The 18,740-nt window shown below is 41.8% G+C and overlaps 1 protein-coding gene across 11 annotated transcripts in view; it reads left to right on the forward strand.

Moving 5' to 3' along the window:
* TPK1 (thiamin pyrophosphokinase 1) overlaps positions 1 to 18,740 on the forward strand; it is an 854,031-nt gene that overhangs the window by 552,653 nt on the left and 282,638 nt on the right. For all 11 annotated transcript variants that reach the window (XM_077269139.1, XM_077269141.1, XM_077269138.1 and 8 more), the window contains one exon: positions 16,658 to 16,769. In XM_077269139.1, the coding sequence (XP_077125254.1) occupies positions 16,658 to 16,769 (112 nt within the window). The remainder of the gene's footprint in view (positions 1 to 16,657; positions 16,770 to 18,740) is intronic.

Consider the following 18,740-nt stretch of genomic DNA (forward strand, 5'->3'; position numbering starts at 1 on the left):
ACGTATTTTCTTTCATTCTGAGCTGCGTATTTAAAGAAGATGAAGTACTGCAGCACAGCCAGATTAACTTGAACTCTGTTGGTTAATTTATTAGGTGTGAGCAGAGTTCAGTTTTGTACAATTCTGTACTTTGTCTTATTGATCTACTGGGGGACAAGCAAAATCCCTGCCACTACTTCCACCCCCTCATTCTGCCAACAAAGTGGCCTCATTCTTAATGATACATTGGAATAGTTTATAATGTAGAAAATGATGCAAAACAGAATTTCTAAATCTTTTAAGTTTCCTTCTGGCTGATTAATTTAAAATGTGCAAAGTAATACACCTCTATAATAAAACAGAGGGACTGCAAACTGAATTACCATTAGAGGTTAAATGATTGGAAGCTAACTACTATTCTAGTGTGACCACCGGCCAAGTACAGGTCATCCATTCTTCATTAGCTGGAAAGATATTATTTATCAGAATATTACTAAGCAAGCTGAATAAATGAAGAGAACTAATATATTTTGTATCCATTTCCATTATTACTGGTTGTCTTAGAGATTCATTTATGCAATGTCTGGTCCTTTTTGACCAGCTTCTTTGATTGGTAGCTGCGTCTTGATCTTCACAGTAGTGTTCTTGGAGTTGTTACTGTAATGTAGATTTATTTTTAACTCATAATAACACTTTTCCAGAGGTTATTCTATACTACACAAATGTGTTCGTTTATTGGCATTTATGATGCTGTAAAAAAAGAAACACGAAAACACCAGATCCAAATTTATACATACTGTATCCAAACTTGCCCTGCTTCGCCACCAAGCTTAGCTGATGTTTGAAGACTTATTCCCAGTATTAGAAGGTATGCCCTATTCATTCATTGTCTGCTGGATAAAGGCGTGCTTACCTCTACTTTCTCCATCAATACCATAGACCAAGACTGCATAACATACGGCCCACAGGTCACATTCTGCCCACTGGAGAATGTTGTGTGGCCAGCAGAGAACTGGTAATAAAAAACAGGAACAGCACAACGTTCTACTTATCTTCGGGTGCAAGACCCCCAGGCAATCTGTCCAAGGATTGTCCAAACGTCACATGAATTAAAAAACGTGCAGGATTTAATCAACCCACATGTCTGGGCGACGTTTTGGCTCTGAATGAGCCTATCTCAAGCTTGATAAAGGCTCATTTAGAGCCGAAACGTCGCCCAGACATTTAACATAGTAACATAGTTATTAAGGTTGAAGGAAGACTTTAAGTCCATCTAGTTCAACCCATAGTAGCCTAACCTAACATGCCCTAACATGTTGATCCAGAGGAAGGCAAAAAAAACCCATGTGGCAAAACGTAAGCTCCACATTGGGGAAAAAATTCCTTCCCGACACATACAGCAATCAGACTAGTTCCCTGGGTGGGTTGATTAAATCCTGCACGTTTTTCACTAAGAAAATGAAGTGCTGCCCTCTTTTTTGAATTCAGCAGAGAACTGGGAGACTATGGTTCTCAACTTTCTATGTTCAACTGTATTTGTATCTTTCAGATGTGAATAGAGTTAAATACTTTAGATCCGGGACAGGGGTAGAGCAGAGCAGCACTCAGCCCCAGCCCCGACATGCCGCAGAGTGATGAGTTTATTACACCATGCAGTGACCTCATCACATTGCTGCTGTCACCAGTGCCGCAGAAAAAGCAAGGACATGGAGAGGAGCTGTGCAGGAGTGAACATGACTGAGAGGAGTGATGTTGTGGGGTATAGTATGGGGATGCTGTTTGAGGGGTAATACGACAAAGTTGTGCTGTGTTTCGGGAATATGACGGAGAAGGGCTGTAAGGTAGGAATATTACAGAGAGGAGCTGTGTGGGGGAAGTATTATTAGGGTTGAACAATTAATATAATGTTCAATTCTCTAGTTGCCTACTCCTGGCCTAATGGATATTGATCATGTGCACTAAAGAAATACACCAGACACAGTCAGCTGTAACTCTCCTTGATCACTGTGTGGCTCAGCTCCAAGAAGGGATTTATTAGTCAAACACAATGTTATATATCTCCTGTAAGGGGGCTCGGTTAGCTCTAAAATGGGAGTGATCGGATGTATTCCATTGGTTAGTGGGTTGGGCATGAGCAAGTCCATGGGCGGATCCATGAGGTCATCAAGGTGGGTTGGTCTGTGAGGTCATCAGGGTGGGCGTCGCTGTGGGTGGATCCATGAGGTCATCAGGGTGGGCGTCATCTTGGATACCAGACCACACGGTCTGCTGAAACAGGAAATGGCGGCCATCTTCAGTGTCTTCATTGTTCATCTTGGATACCAGAGCACACGGCTCTGGTAGAGGAGATGGCAGCCATCTTCAGTGTCTCACTTTGTCTGAGGAAAACTTATGTAAGGTTAAACAATACATGTTATGGGTTGTTTCTCTCAATTACCTTATCTGTTGAGGTTAATTAAGTATTTGATCTTATGGCTCTCCTCAACAGTCCCCCCTAAATACTTTATTAACCTTTTCTTTTATCTTGATCCCACCGTGGTTCCCTAACCCATCGATGTTAAGTGTTATTATGACATCAGAGGCTTCATGACAATATGGATGCTATAGACACCAGAGAATGTGTGACCGATTATGGGTATACTGAGGAGGTATATCGGAGCGTGTTACCAGTGTCCTCGGGACTTCCCAATTTGCTGGATCTATTACTCTCCAATCTTCCATCTCCATGGTTACATAAAATGCTACTAACCCTGTTGTACACATCCTAGATCTGACCGTCTTGCCCGGGAGGGGGAATTGGAGTTTTCACCAGTTTGAGACAAGTTTTCCCTTGTGGAAAACCTCCCTTTGTAGCTGGACTTTGACAAGCAGGTCAGATCCTACTCTGTCCCTACCTGTCTAAGAAGTTTACAATGTGAGAGATGGATCCAGGAGGCGCTCAGCAACCCTGACTGAAGTAGGAGTAGTCAGGAGCACTTGGTAGGGACCCTTAAATCTCGACTCCAGGAATGTCTTTTCTGATGAACTTCTTTACAAGCACGTAGTCACCAGGTTGGAAAGCATGGGTACCTTCACTGGAATCTGGACCTGGAATGGATGATAAAACTTGTACATGTGTTACTGACAGTTCTTTAGTAACAACAATTACATCATTTACAAGAGTATCACTTCCCAAGGCTAGCTGTTGTGGAAAATATTGACCCAATCTTGGAGGCCCCCCAAAAAAGAATCTCGTATGGTGTGAGTTTAGTGGGACCCCTTGGAGTGTTTCTGACTGAGTATAAGGCAACGTGCAAAATGTCTGTCCAAGTCTGACCTCCTAACTGGCTTTCAGTATTTTATTTTTGAAGGTGCCATTCAGTGTTTCTACTTTCCCACTGCTGTGTAGGTGATATGGAGTATGTAAACCCAAATCAGCTCCCACCAATGTCCATAGTTCCTTAGTCAGGGCTGCAGTGAACGCAGGTACTTGGTCACTCTCAATTACCTCTGGGACCCCATATCTGCATACTACTTCAGTCATCAGTCTCTTAACAGTCACTCTGGCAGTCATGTTGGTTACTGGATAGGCTTCGGGCCATCCTGAGAACATGTCAGTCACTTCCAGTACATACTCGTACTTCCCTACTTTTGGCATTTGAATGTGGTCAATCTGAATTTTCTGAAAGGGATAAAGTGGTTTAGCCAAATGTTTCTGAGTAACTTTCTGAGGTGGTGCTGGATTGCATGTTGCACACACAAGGCAGGACTTGAAATAATTTTGGGTGACAGTAGAGATCCCAAGTGCCATATAAGTCTTCCAAATTAGGTCACTCATCTGATTCTTGCCTCTGTGGGTGATACCGTGTGCCCATTCTGTCACTGAGGGGTACAGATTACGGGGTAGAGAGACCTTTTTGTTTATCCTCCAGACTCCATCTTCATCCTTTTTAGCTCCTCCTTCTTGCCATGACTTCTTTTCATCATCTGATGTCTTGTCTTGATGTAGTTGGATAATCCTCATAAGAGAGGCTTTAGTCCCTTCTTAAGTGTCTTGTGACACGTACACCGCTGCTTTCTCTTTCCTAAATGGATCCGCAGCATAGGTCTTTGCTGTTTTGTCAGCAAAGAAGTTCCCCCTTGCTTCTGGAGAATCCAGTCTCCCGTGAGCTTTGATCTCGATCACTGCAACCTCTGAAGGTAGATTCAGAGCGACCACAAGTTCTTGCATCGTAGCAGCATGTTTTACAGGAGTTCCACTGGACATTAGGTATCCTCTGGCTGCCCAGATGCTGCCGAAGTCATGAGCCACTCCAAAAGCGTATCTTGAATCCGTGTAGATGTTGACCACCTTCTCCGTCGCTTCCTGACAAGCCAACGTCAAAGCCTTAAGTTCCGCTTCTTGTGCAGACGTGCGGTAGTAGGGATCCGGCTGAGATGACCTGGTCATGTGTAACCATGGCATATCCCATGTGGAACCTTCCTGTTTCATCTGCAAATCTGGAACCATCAGTGAAGAACGTCACGTCAGCATGTGGGAGTGGGTCTTCAGACACGTTTTTCTGGGAGGCTACTTCTTCATGCATTTGTTCAAGACAGTCATGATCCTCTGAGTGTGTAGAGGCATCTTCTCCGAGAGCATCAGTATCATCCACATCCCCCCTGGAAAGAGGAAGCAGCGTGGACAGTTTGAAGATGCTGCAGCGGACAAGAGTGACATTATCCGGAACCAAGAGCCAACATAGGAGTCTCATATGATGCTGTACCAACAGATGTTTAGGTTCCAACAATAGCAATTATGTCGTGTGGAGCCATTAAGAGAACTGGATGTCCTCAGATGATATCAGAAGTTTTGTCCAGAAGCATATGTGCAGCATGAACAGCTCTGAGGCAAGTCGGGGAAGCTTGAGACACAGAGTCCAGGCGGGCAGAGTAGTAGCCGATTGGTCTTGTTCTTCCCCCATGTTTTTGTGCTAGGACTCCGGAAGCATGTCCTGCTACTTCACTGACAAACAAGTAAAAAGGTAGTTGATAATTTGGGATTCCAAGAGCTGGTGCAGACTGTATGGCCTGTTTAAGAGCGTAGAAAGCTTCCACGGATTTAGTACATAGTGGAAACGCTGACGTCTTGAGGTCATCGTACAATGGCTGCATCAGCTTTGAGGCATCTGGAAACCTTTGGCAACAATAATAATTGATAGGTCAGCCAACTCATCCGAGGCCCTTGTCTTAGGTTCTTGGCAGAACTCAACACCAGAGTCCCATGTCTCGTCATGCTCCTGTAGAAAGGCATCGGCTGTTTTTCTGGATCTAGAACTTGGTTCAACAGAGTAGCAGCTTGCTGGGGTGTAAACTTGACATAGATGGTGGGCTCCTCAGACATGAGCATTGGCACTGTTGGCGGTGGCACCTGAGGCGGGAGTAGAGATGGCACCGGGAGTGCAGATGTAGTCCCTTGTTTATGAGGAGCAGGAGGAGATAACAGTCCTGGAATGAGGGGCTCTATTTGGGCAGCTCCAGTATCATGGTATGGGCTCCAGGTGACGCAGGCAGTCTTAAAAGCTTTAACAGTCCTGTCCTCATTAATGCGAGTTATTGCTGCACGAAGTTGTTGAGCACTAACGTCTGGATGAATAGGGTCATAAGTAGGGGTCACAGTATGTATGATCATTCTACATGGAAGATTGCCAGCTTTAGTCACCGCTAAGTCCCCAACAGCTATCTGACCACGTGACTCAACAATGATTTGACTGTCAGCTTGAATAGTCGCCAACTCCCGCTTCCACTATAGCTCTAGCTACACCTCCATTGTGCTCTGACTGAGAATTGGCAGCATTAACAATAGTGTCTGTCTCCATTGTTGTTATGTCATCCTTTCCCACCACTAACAAGGGTCCCTCAGGAAGTTCTTTTTCAAAAATAGGTTGCCAACATTCCCTCCCCTTTGTGCTTCCTGTGCTATTGGTATCCCCCTCCCACATTGAGCCCCCCTTGTTACAGTCGCCACCGTCCCATACAGGTGTGCACTTGGCTGCGAGACAGCCTGTGAGGTACTGGGCATAGGGTTATGTAGGCTGCGTGAGAGTGCTGTTGTGGAGGCATTGGGAGGAGAGGCCGCTGCTTGGAGCATCTCATGTGGGTGTGCGGCTAAATTGGCAGTGGAAGTGACAGTAGAAAGGGTAGGTGCTGGGGACGATCCAGCTGAGATGACTGCTGGATTCACAACAGGAGTGATAGAGGAAAGGGTTGGTGCCCCATTGGAAACAACTGAGATAGGAAACATGGGTAAAGCCTGTTCACTTCCCGAAGGAATATAGTATTGGCCGTTAGTGGTCATTACTGGGTAACAAGGATTTAGCGAAGTGGTGTGTAGCCTTAGTCTGAGATGTTCACCACCAGAACCAGCACATTCGCCATCCACAGCATGGCCGCCGTCAGAATTATATTTACCACCAACAAGATGGCCGCCATCAGAATTATATTTACCACCAACAAGATGGCCGCCATCAGAATTATATTTACCACCAACAAAATGGCTGCCGTCAGAATTGTATTTACCACCAACAAGATGGCCACCGTCAGAATTATATTTACCACCAACAAGATGGCCGCCGTCAGAATTATATTTACCACCAACAAGATGGCCGCCGTCAGAATTGTATTTACCACCAACAAGATGGCCGCCATTAGACTTAGCACATGGCTCTGGGCCACCATTTTGGCTGCTATCACATTTAACACATTCGCCATTAACAAAATGGCCGCCATTACATTTACCACATGGCTCTGGGCCACCATTTTGGCTGCTATTACATTTAACACATTCGCCATTAACAAAATGGCCGCCATTACATTTAGCACATGGCTCTGGGCCACCATTATACGGTGGTGGCCGCTCACAGGATATATTTTTGTAATACACAACTCAAAACTCTATTCTTTCTATTCCTTTTCTCTTTACCCAATTTCCATTTTTTTTATTTTTTTTTTTATACAGACTTTCAGAGACTCTCTCTCCTGCCCTAGCAATAGACAACAATCCATTATCTTGTAGGATACCTTTTCTTTCTTTCCTTTTTTTTTTTTTAAGACAATCTTCCACTCCAGGGGCTGTAACCATCCCCCCTTCTGGCATTCCACACAATTTCCACTAATGTGCATGAGTCTAACTTGCCATCTGAATTTGGCTTAGTGCCCATACGGCAGAACTGCATTAATTTCTCCATCTTTCTATAAATATACAGTATATATATATCTATCTATCAAGATAACAAACACCAAACAAACAATAAGACGGGGGAGATGACTCAAACCTGAGATTCTAAAGGGAACTGAGTCTGCAGTACTCAGTTCCTATTGCTTCTTGTCACGTGGTCCCTGTCTGACTTCCGTGCTCCGTACTTTACAAACCAATTATTCCCTACTTTGTCAAATTGCTCCCTAACTTACCGGTCCCCGTGCAGAGTCAATTACTCGATGTCACGGGGCAAAAAAAGAAAAACTATAAATTTAATTGGCCCAAACTGAGCCAATTGCTCCAAGTTTCAATGAGCCGCTACACAATTTATTATGCCCGAACTGAGCCAATTGCTCCAAGATTTACCGGGCCCCCCTAGGCCGAGTCAATTACTCCAGGTCCTAGTCTCTCTTGTACAGAACTGAAAATCTTATCACAGGCGACAACCGTATACCACAGACAAAAATTATTTTATTTTTTCTACACTTGCTTGCTTATCCTTCTCTAAAAACAAACCTGTTTTTCCCGTCCTACCACATGCTTTTCTTTCTGTAAACACTTGCTTATTCTTTCCTAGAAACCTGTCCTGTTCCAAACACAATGCTTTTCCTAACTACCAGTCATACCCTTCTGTAAAAACCTGTTTTTCCTGTTTTATCACTTGCCTCTAGCCCTCTGTAAACACTTGCTTTTTTTTTTCTTTCTTAGAAACCTGCTTTGACTGTCCTTACACAATACTTCTCTTCTTTACTACCAGTCATCTCCCCTCTTCACAACATGTAACAGGCAGTAGGCAACTAAAACATGTGACGGTTCTTGCAATTAAATGACCAGCAGCGGAGATACCCTTTCTGCCGTCTTACAGATACCAAGAAAACCGGACACGGTCAGGCAATCTGCACAGGATACCCCGAAGGACACAGGTAAAGACTACAGATTATAAAAAATCAGCAGACTTACCGTGCTCTGTTAAGGAGGTGATCAGTCTCCAGATTCGGGGTACTCAGTGCATCCAGCCATTCCACCCGCCGGTTTTCAGGGTTCAGGGCTCTCCTCTGCTGGTCCCAGGTTGGGCGGCCAAATATTAGGGTTGAACAATTAATATAATGTTCAATTCTCTAGTTGCCTACTCCTGGCCTAATGGATATTGATCATGTGCACTAAAGAAATACACCAGACACAGTCAGCTGTAACTCTCCTTGATCAATGTGTGGCTCAGCTCCAAGAAGGGATTTATTAGTCAAACACAATGTTATATATCTCCTGTAAGGGGGCTCGGTTAGCTCTAAAATGGGAGTGATCGGATGTATTCCATTGGTTAGTGGGTTGGGCATGAGCAAGTCCATGGGCGGATCCATGAGGTCATCAAGGTGGGTTGGTCCGTGAGGTCATCAGGGTGGGCGTCGCTTTGGGTGGATCCATGAGGTCATCAGGGTGGGCGTCATCTTGGATACCAGACCACACGGTCTGCTGAAACAGGAAATGGCGGCCATCTTCAGTGTCTTCATTGTTCATCTTGGATACCAGAGCACACGGCTCTGGTAGAGGAGATGGCAGCCATCTTCAGTGTCTCACTTTGTCTGAGGAAAACTTATGTAAGGTTAAACAATACATGTTATGGGTTGTTTCTCTCAATTACCTTATCTGTTGAGGTTAATTAAGTATTTGATCTTATGGCTCTCCTCAACAGTATGACTAGACGAGCTGCGTGGGGGGGCAATATTGTGGAAAGGAGTTGTGTGGGGGAAATATTACAGAGAGAAGCAGTGTGGGGAATAAATATTAGAGAGGAGCTATTTGGGGCAATGTTAGAATGAGCTGAGTGGTGGGCAGTATTGCAGAGAGGAGCTGTGTAGGAGGAATATTAAAGGAGCTGTGTTGGGGGGATATTACAGAGCGGAACTATGTGAGGGGGAATATGACGAAGAGGAGCTGTGTAAGGGGGGATATAATGGAGAGGAGCAGCATGGTGGGAATAAGACTTAGAGAAGCGATGGGGAGGAGAATTACAGAGAGAAGCTGTGTGTGGGGAATATTATGTAGAGGAGCAGTATGGGAGGGACATTATGGAGCGAGTCAGTGTGGGAGGGATATTTTGTGCAGGAAGCACACTGAGGGGCAATTATTTGTTCATGGTCATGTCGCAGAGGTTAACACGTGAGGAGTGGATAGAAATTGTGTTGATGTCTGGTGAATGCAGTACCCGGGTCATTGCAGCAGATTTCAACGCAAGAAAACTGTCACCAATCCCTTGTTATTTTGGTGTATCCATATAAAGGTATGTGCACACGTAGAAAGATCCTCTGCTGATTTGATAAATCCGCAGGGCAAAAACTGCGTGTTTTTCCTGCGGATTTATTGCGGATTTACCGCGGTTTTTGTGCAGATTCCACTGCGGTTTTACACCTGTGGTTTTCTATTTTGGAGCAGGTGTAAAACCACTGCAGATTCCGCACAAAGAATTGACATGCTGCAGAATGTAAACCTCTGCGTTTCCGCGCGTTTTTTCTGCAGCATGTGCACTGCGGATTGCGTTTTTTATAGGTTTACATAAAGTTATGTTAAAACCAAGCACACCATTGTTTTTCTTGTGAAATACTCAATAAGTTTGATGTGTCACATGACCCTCTTCCCATTAGAGAAAATAAAGTTGGATCCAAAATGGCCAACTTCAAAATGGCCGCCATGGTCACCACCCATCTTGAAAAGTTTTGCCCCTTCCATATACTAATGTGCCACAAACAGGAAGTTGATATCACCAACCATTCCCATTTTATTTAGGTGTATCCATATACATGACCCACCCTGTATATGGGGCTGACCTGAAATTGCAGTTGATCACTGTACTAAGCTTGGTGATGTATTCCTGTGCTTCAGGTGCAGCTTTCATGTGCTGACAGTGGTTCTGATCATGTAACAATCTATAACATGCTTCATGTTAAAACTGAAAAGACCTCAAAACTTAGTATTGACATTATGAGGTGGATTTTCTGCTACAAAAAATCAGTGTAAGTTTTGGTGTGTTGATTTTTTTTGGAGCTGAAACTCTCCAAATCCTTCTCAAATACTCAGAACTTGGTTCTGCTGATGTATTCATGTAAATACTCTTAACATTTTTTGTGGAACTTTGGATTGGTTCAGCATGATGATGTTGGCCCTTGGTCCAAAACATGTTGTGCACCCCTGCCATAGACCCATCAAGGCCCCAGCTTGTGGACTTGAGAAATCTTAAAGTTATACCCTACCCTATTGATAAAGGATAACTTGCAAAGACCTGTTTTACACAGTCTATTATTGCTTTGATGCCACGTGCTCTGAATTACAGAGTGTATGGGTTTATGGTGTTCACTCTACCTACTTTGTAATTATTTCAGATGCAGAATCTGCTAACAGCTAATTGGGGGGTTCTTAGACTCCCTTCAATCTAACTGACCTATTCAAAGAATAGGTTATCAATGTCATGGTACTCGAGGACCCCATTTAAGGTATCCATATTTCATGGGGTTCAGCCAACAGCTTTTTCTTAACTATAGTGTTGCCAGCCCTCCAGAAACTCCAAGACTGTCTGTAAAAATAGGGCACTTTTTTATCCTGTCCATAAAAAAAATGAAGGTGTCTGTGATGGTTTTCAAGCTGGAGAAAATTATACCAATTATTTTGATTGTAATTAACATCATGTTACAGCTTATAGTGAATGCAGCGAATGTCTACATATCAGAATTATGGGCTGTAGATATTTATCACTTACAGTCATAATGTCTTCCCAGGGCTGTAGATATTTATCACTTATAGTCATAATGTATTCCCATATACAACACAATCAACTTGGAAAACTGTGTATATACTTACCGGTGAGGAGAGCAAAGGAAGCCACTGCGAGAAACTGATGGAAACAAGTGGTGAAATTTAACCCCTTCCCGACATTTGCACTATATATATGTCATGCTTGGGAAGTACTTTCCCATTGATGACATATCTACAAGTGCTTCTCACTAAATTAGAATGTCATCAAAAGTTATTTTATGTCAGTTCTTCAATAGAAACAGAGTGATCTATTTCAAATATTTATTTCTGTTAATGTTGATGATTATGGCTTACAGCCAATGAACACCTAAAAGTCATTATCTCAGTAAATTAGAATCATTAGCAAAAAAAATACCTGCAAAACGCTTCCTAAGCATTTAAGAAGGTCCCTTAGTCTGTTTCAGTAGGCTCCACAATCATGGGGAAGACTGCTGACTTGATAGATGTCCAGAAGGCAGTCATTGACACACTCCACAAGGAGGGTAAGCCACAAAAGAAGCTGGCTGTTCACAGAGTGCTTTATCCAAGCATTTTAATGGAAAGTTGAGTTGAAGGAAAAAATATGGTAGAAAAAGCCGGAATAAGCTCCGCCTTGAAAGGATTGTTATAAAAAAGGGCCATTAAAAAAATTGGATGAGATTCACAAGGTGTGGACTGCTGCTGGAGTCATTATTTCAAAAGCCACCACACACAGACGTATCCAGGATATGGGCTACAAGTGTTGCATTCCTTGTGTCAAGCCACTCATGACTAATAGACAGAAGTGTCTTACCTGGGCCAAGGAGAAAGAGAACAGGGACTGTTGCTCAGTGGTCCAAGGTGTTGTTTTCAGATGAAAGTAAATTTTGCATTTCATTTGGAAATCAAGGTCCCAGAGTCTGGAGGAAGAGTGGAGAGGCACGCAATCCAAGCTGCTTGAGGTCTAGTGTGAAGTTTCCACAATCATTGATGGTTTTGGGAGCCATGTTGTCAGGACTCTGAACATTTTTTACCTTTTGTGCATTACTGCCCTCTTCCAAGATGGCGTCTTTGGTCTCATGTGCACTGTGTCTAGCTGCTATAAAACTCCACCCCAGCCTTCAGTCTGTGCTAGAGTATTCTGCCTTGCATCCAGCTCCTGACCTCTGATTACTCCCTGGCTATACACCTGCTCCTGTGAACCTGTGTGGTGATCCTGCTACTCTGCTCTGAGTTCCTGCTGCATACACAAGTTTCCAGTAATCCTCCTTCATCTGCTGCTCGTGTTTACTTCATCTGCATTTGCTGGACATGTAAGCTGCTGCTGCTTTGCATGAACCTGAGACTATTAACCAGGCCTCCCTGGTTGAGCTAAGATGTGATTTGAACTGCCTATAAGCATATCGATCTGTGTCTGGACTAAGACAAGGATTTATTCATGTCAAGTATCCTCAAGAATAACTGTGCTTCATAGACTTTCTGCTTGATTGATTTTTCTCTGAAGACTGCTAAGCTGCGTTTATTATTTGCACCAAGTGTTGTGGACTTGAGTTTCTCTCTGCACCTGTTTGAATCACCGTGTGATAATATAGACTTTACCACGTATAAAACTGTGTCCTGTAGTTATCTTGTTCCACGCAAAGAGTCTCCTGAGTTATCCCCTATAACTATTACACATGTCATCTGCTGGACCCGTCAGGCGTGTCCCCCAATGTAAGTGCTTGGCAAAGGGCGCAGAATAAATATGATCCAAAATATTATGCAAAACGTACCCAAAAAAGCTTCAACTTAGTCCACAAAAAAAGCAAGTTCCCACTCAGGTTAGTTATCTGATAATGTAAATATATGGGGTTTCCACGTTACTGGTAGCACAAATCGCCCACTAGACCCTTTAAAGTCAGAAAAAGCATAGAAATTAATTAAATTATAAGTTACAATTAATCTTTTCCTACAAAAGTAACATAGTCCCTGCACATTGGACTATATTTTTCACCTGACTGATTACCTTGAATGGGTTAAAAAAAACTATTAGTGCTGTGAGTGCAAAATAAAGAAATCATGCAATCCATGAAAATTAGTGATTCTTTGAACATCTTATATCTTGACATATTTAAAAGGTTCTGAATATTATATTGTGCTGATCCATTCAATGTTTATATTTGGCTGCCGCCAAAGTTGCCAGCAGCTAATCGGCGGGGGTCTTGGGAGTCGGAAACCTGCTGATCTGATATTGATGAGGAGAGGTCTTAAGGAGATATAAGCATCTATCTAGGAGAGTTCTAAGAAAAGGCCATCAATATCATATGCCCAGACAGCCCCTTTAAGCCGTTTTCTGTCATTTATTTGTATGTTGGTGCTCCTGGAGAATATTTTCTAAACTTAGAATATTACAAGTAAGTTTGCTGTTTTTCCAACTGTATATTTATACCACCATGAAATAAACCTATTCTAAGTTTGTCCTGTATAGAAAAGAGAAAAAAAAATCAGAAGAGATCAGCAATTTGTAAGAGAATGGGGGGCTTTAAATTATTATTAGTGAGAAACTCGAGTTACTTGGAAAACAGTAGTGGGAATTCTTTTCATCAATCAAATTTACATTTACCCCAGTTATACAGCACCATGACTTTTATAAATAATCCCTTTTGTACTCTGGAATCAGTTCTATCACACTGGTTTGTACAAGTTGAATTTAAAAGCATGTTGGAAATTGCCTATTCAAACAGCAGTTTCCCTGGGCAAGAGCCAACGCAGATTTTAAATGTGACTGATTCCACATCTGAGACTAATGCTGTTGGAGAGATTGTGGCTCAACAGGTTAGTCTGGAAATAAGAGTCAATTTATTTCAAGATGACAAATGTAAAGCTTCATATTCAAAGGGATCACATCCCCTACACACTTCTGCATGACAAGTTTGTAAATGCCAAGGCTGTGATAGAGAAATGTTGTAAAACAAAAGACAAGTCTCCCCTCGTTATAGGATTTTCAGCGAGAGCCTCATTCATGCCAGTTTTTTGGCATGCAAAAAAAATTGGTCAATTTTTGTTTAAGGTATTTTTGTATCAACTTTTTTTCCACATGTCCTTTTTTACCCTTATTGTGGCATGTTTTTCTCGTATGCAAAAATTGAAAAAATAAATAAATGATTAAGGTTTACAAAATCAATGAAAATGGACAGCACTAGAATGCAGCACTGATTGCATTTTTTTGCTATGGGATTCTTTGGTGGATGCATTCACTTTAATGGGTGAGATTGTGTTAGAGCACGTACTCATATATGTGCTGATTTATATCTGTCCAAAATAAAAAAAAATGGATAGAACACATCCAAAAATATCAGACATTTAAAGGGACTTGACATGCAACTTTAGGGTATATTTTACTTAAAAAGGCCACAGTTTTAGTAGTTTGCACGCAGAGGGTTAATTTTCTTCCCTAAACTACAATTACTCCTTTATTAAGTATGTTTGTAACAAAAATTGTAACTTGAAAAATTTCTAAGTTAAGGCAATGGCCCTTATGATTTTTGGCTGAATTTTGTTGAAAAACTGCTTGTAAAGTTTTATTCAACTTATAGTAATCTCAGCCATCATTGCCACCTTTTTGGCGATATGGGTGGAGTTTAGCTGTAGTGGTGTAGCCAAGCATGGTCGACAACTTACATATTTTTTTCCAAAATTGTGGCGTAAGTTTCTAAAGAAATGTACTCCAGTCCTTGAGTTTTGGCACATGGCAGCTAAAAGATGCTCCAAATTCATTAAAAAACAAATGACTTTTAATCAATTTGGAGGCTCTTGCCACAGAACACCCTTATTAACCCCCTTCATGACCTTGGGATTTTCCGTTTTTCCGTGTTCGTTTTTCGCTCCCCTCCTTCCCAGAGCCATAACTTTTTTATTTTTCCGTCAATATGGCCATGTGAGGGCCTATTTTTTGCGAAACAAGTTGTACTTTTGAACAAAATCATTGGTTTTAGCATTTTGTGTACTAGAAAACGGGAAAAAAATTCCAAGTGTGGTGAAATTGCAAAAAAAGTGCAATCCCACACTTGTTTTTTGTTTGTTTTTTTGTTAGGTTCACTAAATGCTAAAACTGACCTGCCATTATGATTCTCCAGGTCACTACGAGTTCATAGACACCTAACATGACTAGGTTATTTTTTATCTAAGTGGTGAAAAAAAATTCCAAACTTTGCTAAAGAAAAAAAAAATTGTGCCATTTTCCGATACCCGTAGCGTCTCAATTTTTCATGATCTGGGGTCGGTTGAGGGCTTATATTTTGCATGCCGAGCTGGCGTTTTTAATGATACCATTTCAGTGCAGATACGTTCTTTTGATCGCCCGTTATTGCATTTTAATGCAATGTTGCGGCGACCAAAAAAACGTAATTCTGGCGTTTCAATTTTTTTTTTCTCGCTATGCTGTTTAGCGATCAGGTTAATGCTTTTATTTTATTGATAGATCGGGCGATTCTGAACGCGGCGATACCAAATATGTATAGGTTTGATTTTTTTTTTAATTGATTTATTTTGAATGGGGCGAAAGGGGGGTGATTTAAACTTTTATATTTTTTTTATTTTTTTCACATTTTTTTTTACTTTTTTTTAAATTTTGCCATGCTTCAATAGCCTCCATAGGAGGCTAGAAGCTGGCACAATGTGATTGGCTCTGCTACATAACAGCGATCATCAGATCGCTGCTATGCAGCAGAAATGCAGGTGTGCTATGAGCGCCGACCACAGGGTGGCGCTCACAGCTACCGGGGATCAGTAACCATAGAGGTCTCAAGGACCTCTATGGTTACTCTGCAGAAGCATCGCTGACCCCCGATCATGTGACGGGGTTAGCGATGCGCTCATTTCCGGCCGCCCGGCCGGAAGCGCCGGTTAAATGCCGCTGTCAGCGGCATTTAACTAGTTAATAGCGGCGGGTGAATCGCAATTTCACCTGCCGCTATTGCGGGCACATGTCAGCTGTTCAAAACAATGGACATGTCCCGGCTTTCATGCGGGCTCACCGCCGGAGCCCACATCAAAGCGGGGGTTCTGACCTCGGACGTACTACCCCATCCGAGGTCAGAAAGGAGTTAATCAATATTTTGCATATGGGTCTTTATGAAGGGTAAGATGTGCCAAATGGATTATGAGTTTTGTTGTGTTTAGGCTACCGTAATAACTGCAGGGGAAATTGGTATTGGTTCCAATGTACCTAAAATATCAACCCAAAAACAAAATTACACAATAAATTAGTAGATTATAACTAGAAAATGCCAAAAATAGCTGGTAAAAGCTGGATAATCACTTGATATTTTCAAGACATGAGCTTTTTGAAGCTGCTAAAGTTTGCTCATTGTCTGCAATAAAATTACAATTGAGCCAAACTGACATGGTGACCAAAAAAGTCCCTCATACTGAAACAGGTGTATGTCAGGATAGTACGTGTAGCTCTTTATATTTTAGGGATACGGCATGAGTTTTCAGCAGTGCATGAATTTCTTATATCATAGCTGATTTATGTTCATTTTGGGTTCAGGCGATAAAAAAAGCAAAGCTATGAACAAGTTATACAGTTTCAGTTGGAGTTGAAATTCTGATGATTGAACTCAGCAGCAGCAGAACTATGACGTTGGAACAGTTACATTCTGTAATATGTATTACTACTTCATAACTTTATGTCATCATTTTGTTGGTGTATCTTCACAGGGTAAACATAAGTTACATGTGGCAACTGGAGAAGAAGGGAAATGGTGCGGCCTTATCCCAGTGGGGTCACCTTGCAACTGTGTAACTACAACTGGCCTGAAATGGAATCTCTGTGAGTAAACAGGGATCTTCTATTCATTTTTTTATTTAATTTTTTGTAAATATAATATTGTTATTTTTTAATGAGAATGAAAAAGCATTTCCCCAAATTGGCAACCTTGTGCAAAAACATGGCCACTATTCTGAGTTCTAACATATCATACTTGTAATGGTGGCTGATAAACTATGGTCTTCACTAGAGATGAGTGGATCACTATGACCAACTCCGGTCCATGGCCTAGGTCAGTGCTCTCTGGTGACGGACAAGAGCTGAGCAAATTTCTTTACCATCCTTGGCTCATGTACACCATGTTTCAAATTATTTTAATGAATAGTCCCCAAGACATATTATTCCTAAAATGTTACCATGTATATAGTAGCATATATATGCTGAATTGCATATTTCAAAGAGCAAAACGACTCAAACATATATGATAATAAAGGAGGAAAATGAGTCAAATGCTGGTACTGTACCAGCATTTGACTCATGTTTCAAATTATTATGCAAATTGGATTTAAGTGTCATAAAGATTTAATTGTTTTGTTTTTCAAATAAACTCATGGATGGTATTGTGTCTCAGGGCTCAATGGATCACTGAAATCAATCTTAAACACGTGATAATTAGTTTTCCAGGTGATTCTAATAAAAAGGAAAACTACTTAAAAAAGATATTCAACATTATTAAGCAGGCCACAGGTTTCAATCAATATGGGAAATAAAAAGGATCTCTCTGCTGCTGGAAAGCGTTAAATAGTGCAGTGCCTTGGACAAGGTATGAAAACATTAGATATTTCACGAAAACTTGAGTGATCATCATACTGTGAAGAGATTTGTGACTGAAACAGCAAAGACAGAATTCATGCAGATAAAGGCTTAATGAGGAAGGTTTCTGCCAGACCAATTCATTAAGAGAGCAGCTGCCATAATACCATTACAAAGCTGCAAACAGTTATTTGAAGCTGCTGGTGCCTCTGGAGTCCCTCGAACCTCAAGGTGTAGGATCCTTCAAAGGCTTGCTGTGGGTGCATATACCTACTATTCGGCCACCCCTAAGCAGTGTTCACAAGCAGAATCAGCCCAGACATACATGAAGACTAATTTTCAAACAGTATTGTATACTGATGAGTGTCGAGCAACCCTGGATGGTCCAGATGGATGGAGTAGTGGATGGTTGGTGGATGGCCACCGTGTCCCAACAAGGCTGCGACGTCAGCAAGGAGGTGGAGGAGTCATATTTTGGGCCGGAATCATGGGGAAACAGCTGGTAGGGCCTTTTAAGGTTCCTGAAGGTGTGAAAATGAACTCTGCAAAGTAAATAGAGTTTCTAACTGACAACTTTCTTCCATGGTCTAAAAAGCAGAAACTCATGGTGTGGCCATCATCCTCCCTTGACCTCAACCCTATAGAGAACCTTTGGAGTATCATCAAGCAAAAGATCTATGAGGGTGGGAGGCAGTTCACATCAAAACAGCAGCTCTGGGAGGCTATTCTGACTTCATGCAAAGAAATGCAAGCAGAAACTCTCCAAAAACTCACAAGTTCAATGGATGCAAGAATTGTGAAGGTGATATCAAAGAAGGGTTCCTATGTTAACATGTAACTTGGCCTGTTAGGATGTTTTGGAGTTAAATAGCTTTTTTGTAATGTGAATGTGACCTCCTAGTGCTACAAATTCCACAAATGAGCATTTTCAGTTCTTTAAAACATATCAAATGTTTAGAAATTCTACTGTACCTAATAATTTGGAACAGTGCATTTTGGGTTTTTATTCATTTTTGAGATTATACTGCTATCATTGGGAGGTTTCTTCACTTCTAAGCAGTGTTCACAAGCAGAATCAGCCCAGACATACATGAAGACTAATTTTCAAACAGTCTTGTATACTGATGAGTGTCGAGCAACCCTGGATGGTCCAGATGGATGGAGTAGTGGATGGTTGGTGGATGGCCACCGTGTCCCAACAAGGCTGCGACGTCCGCAAGG

The sequence above is a fragment of the Ranitomeya variabilis genome, chromosome 6 (genome assembly GCF_051348905.1).
Source record: "Ranitomeya variabilis isolate aRanVar5 chromosome 6, aRanVar5.hap1, whole genome shotgun sequence".
Classification (NCBI taxonomy): domain Eukaryota; kingdom Metazoa; phylum Chordata; class Amphibia; order Anura; family Dendrobatidae; genus Ranitomeya; species Ranitomeya variabilis.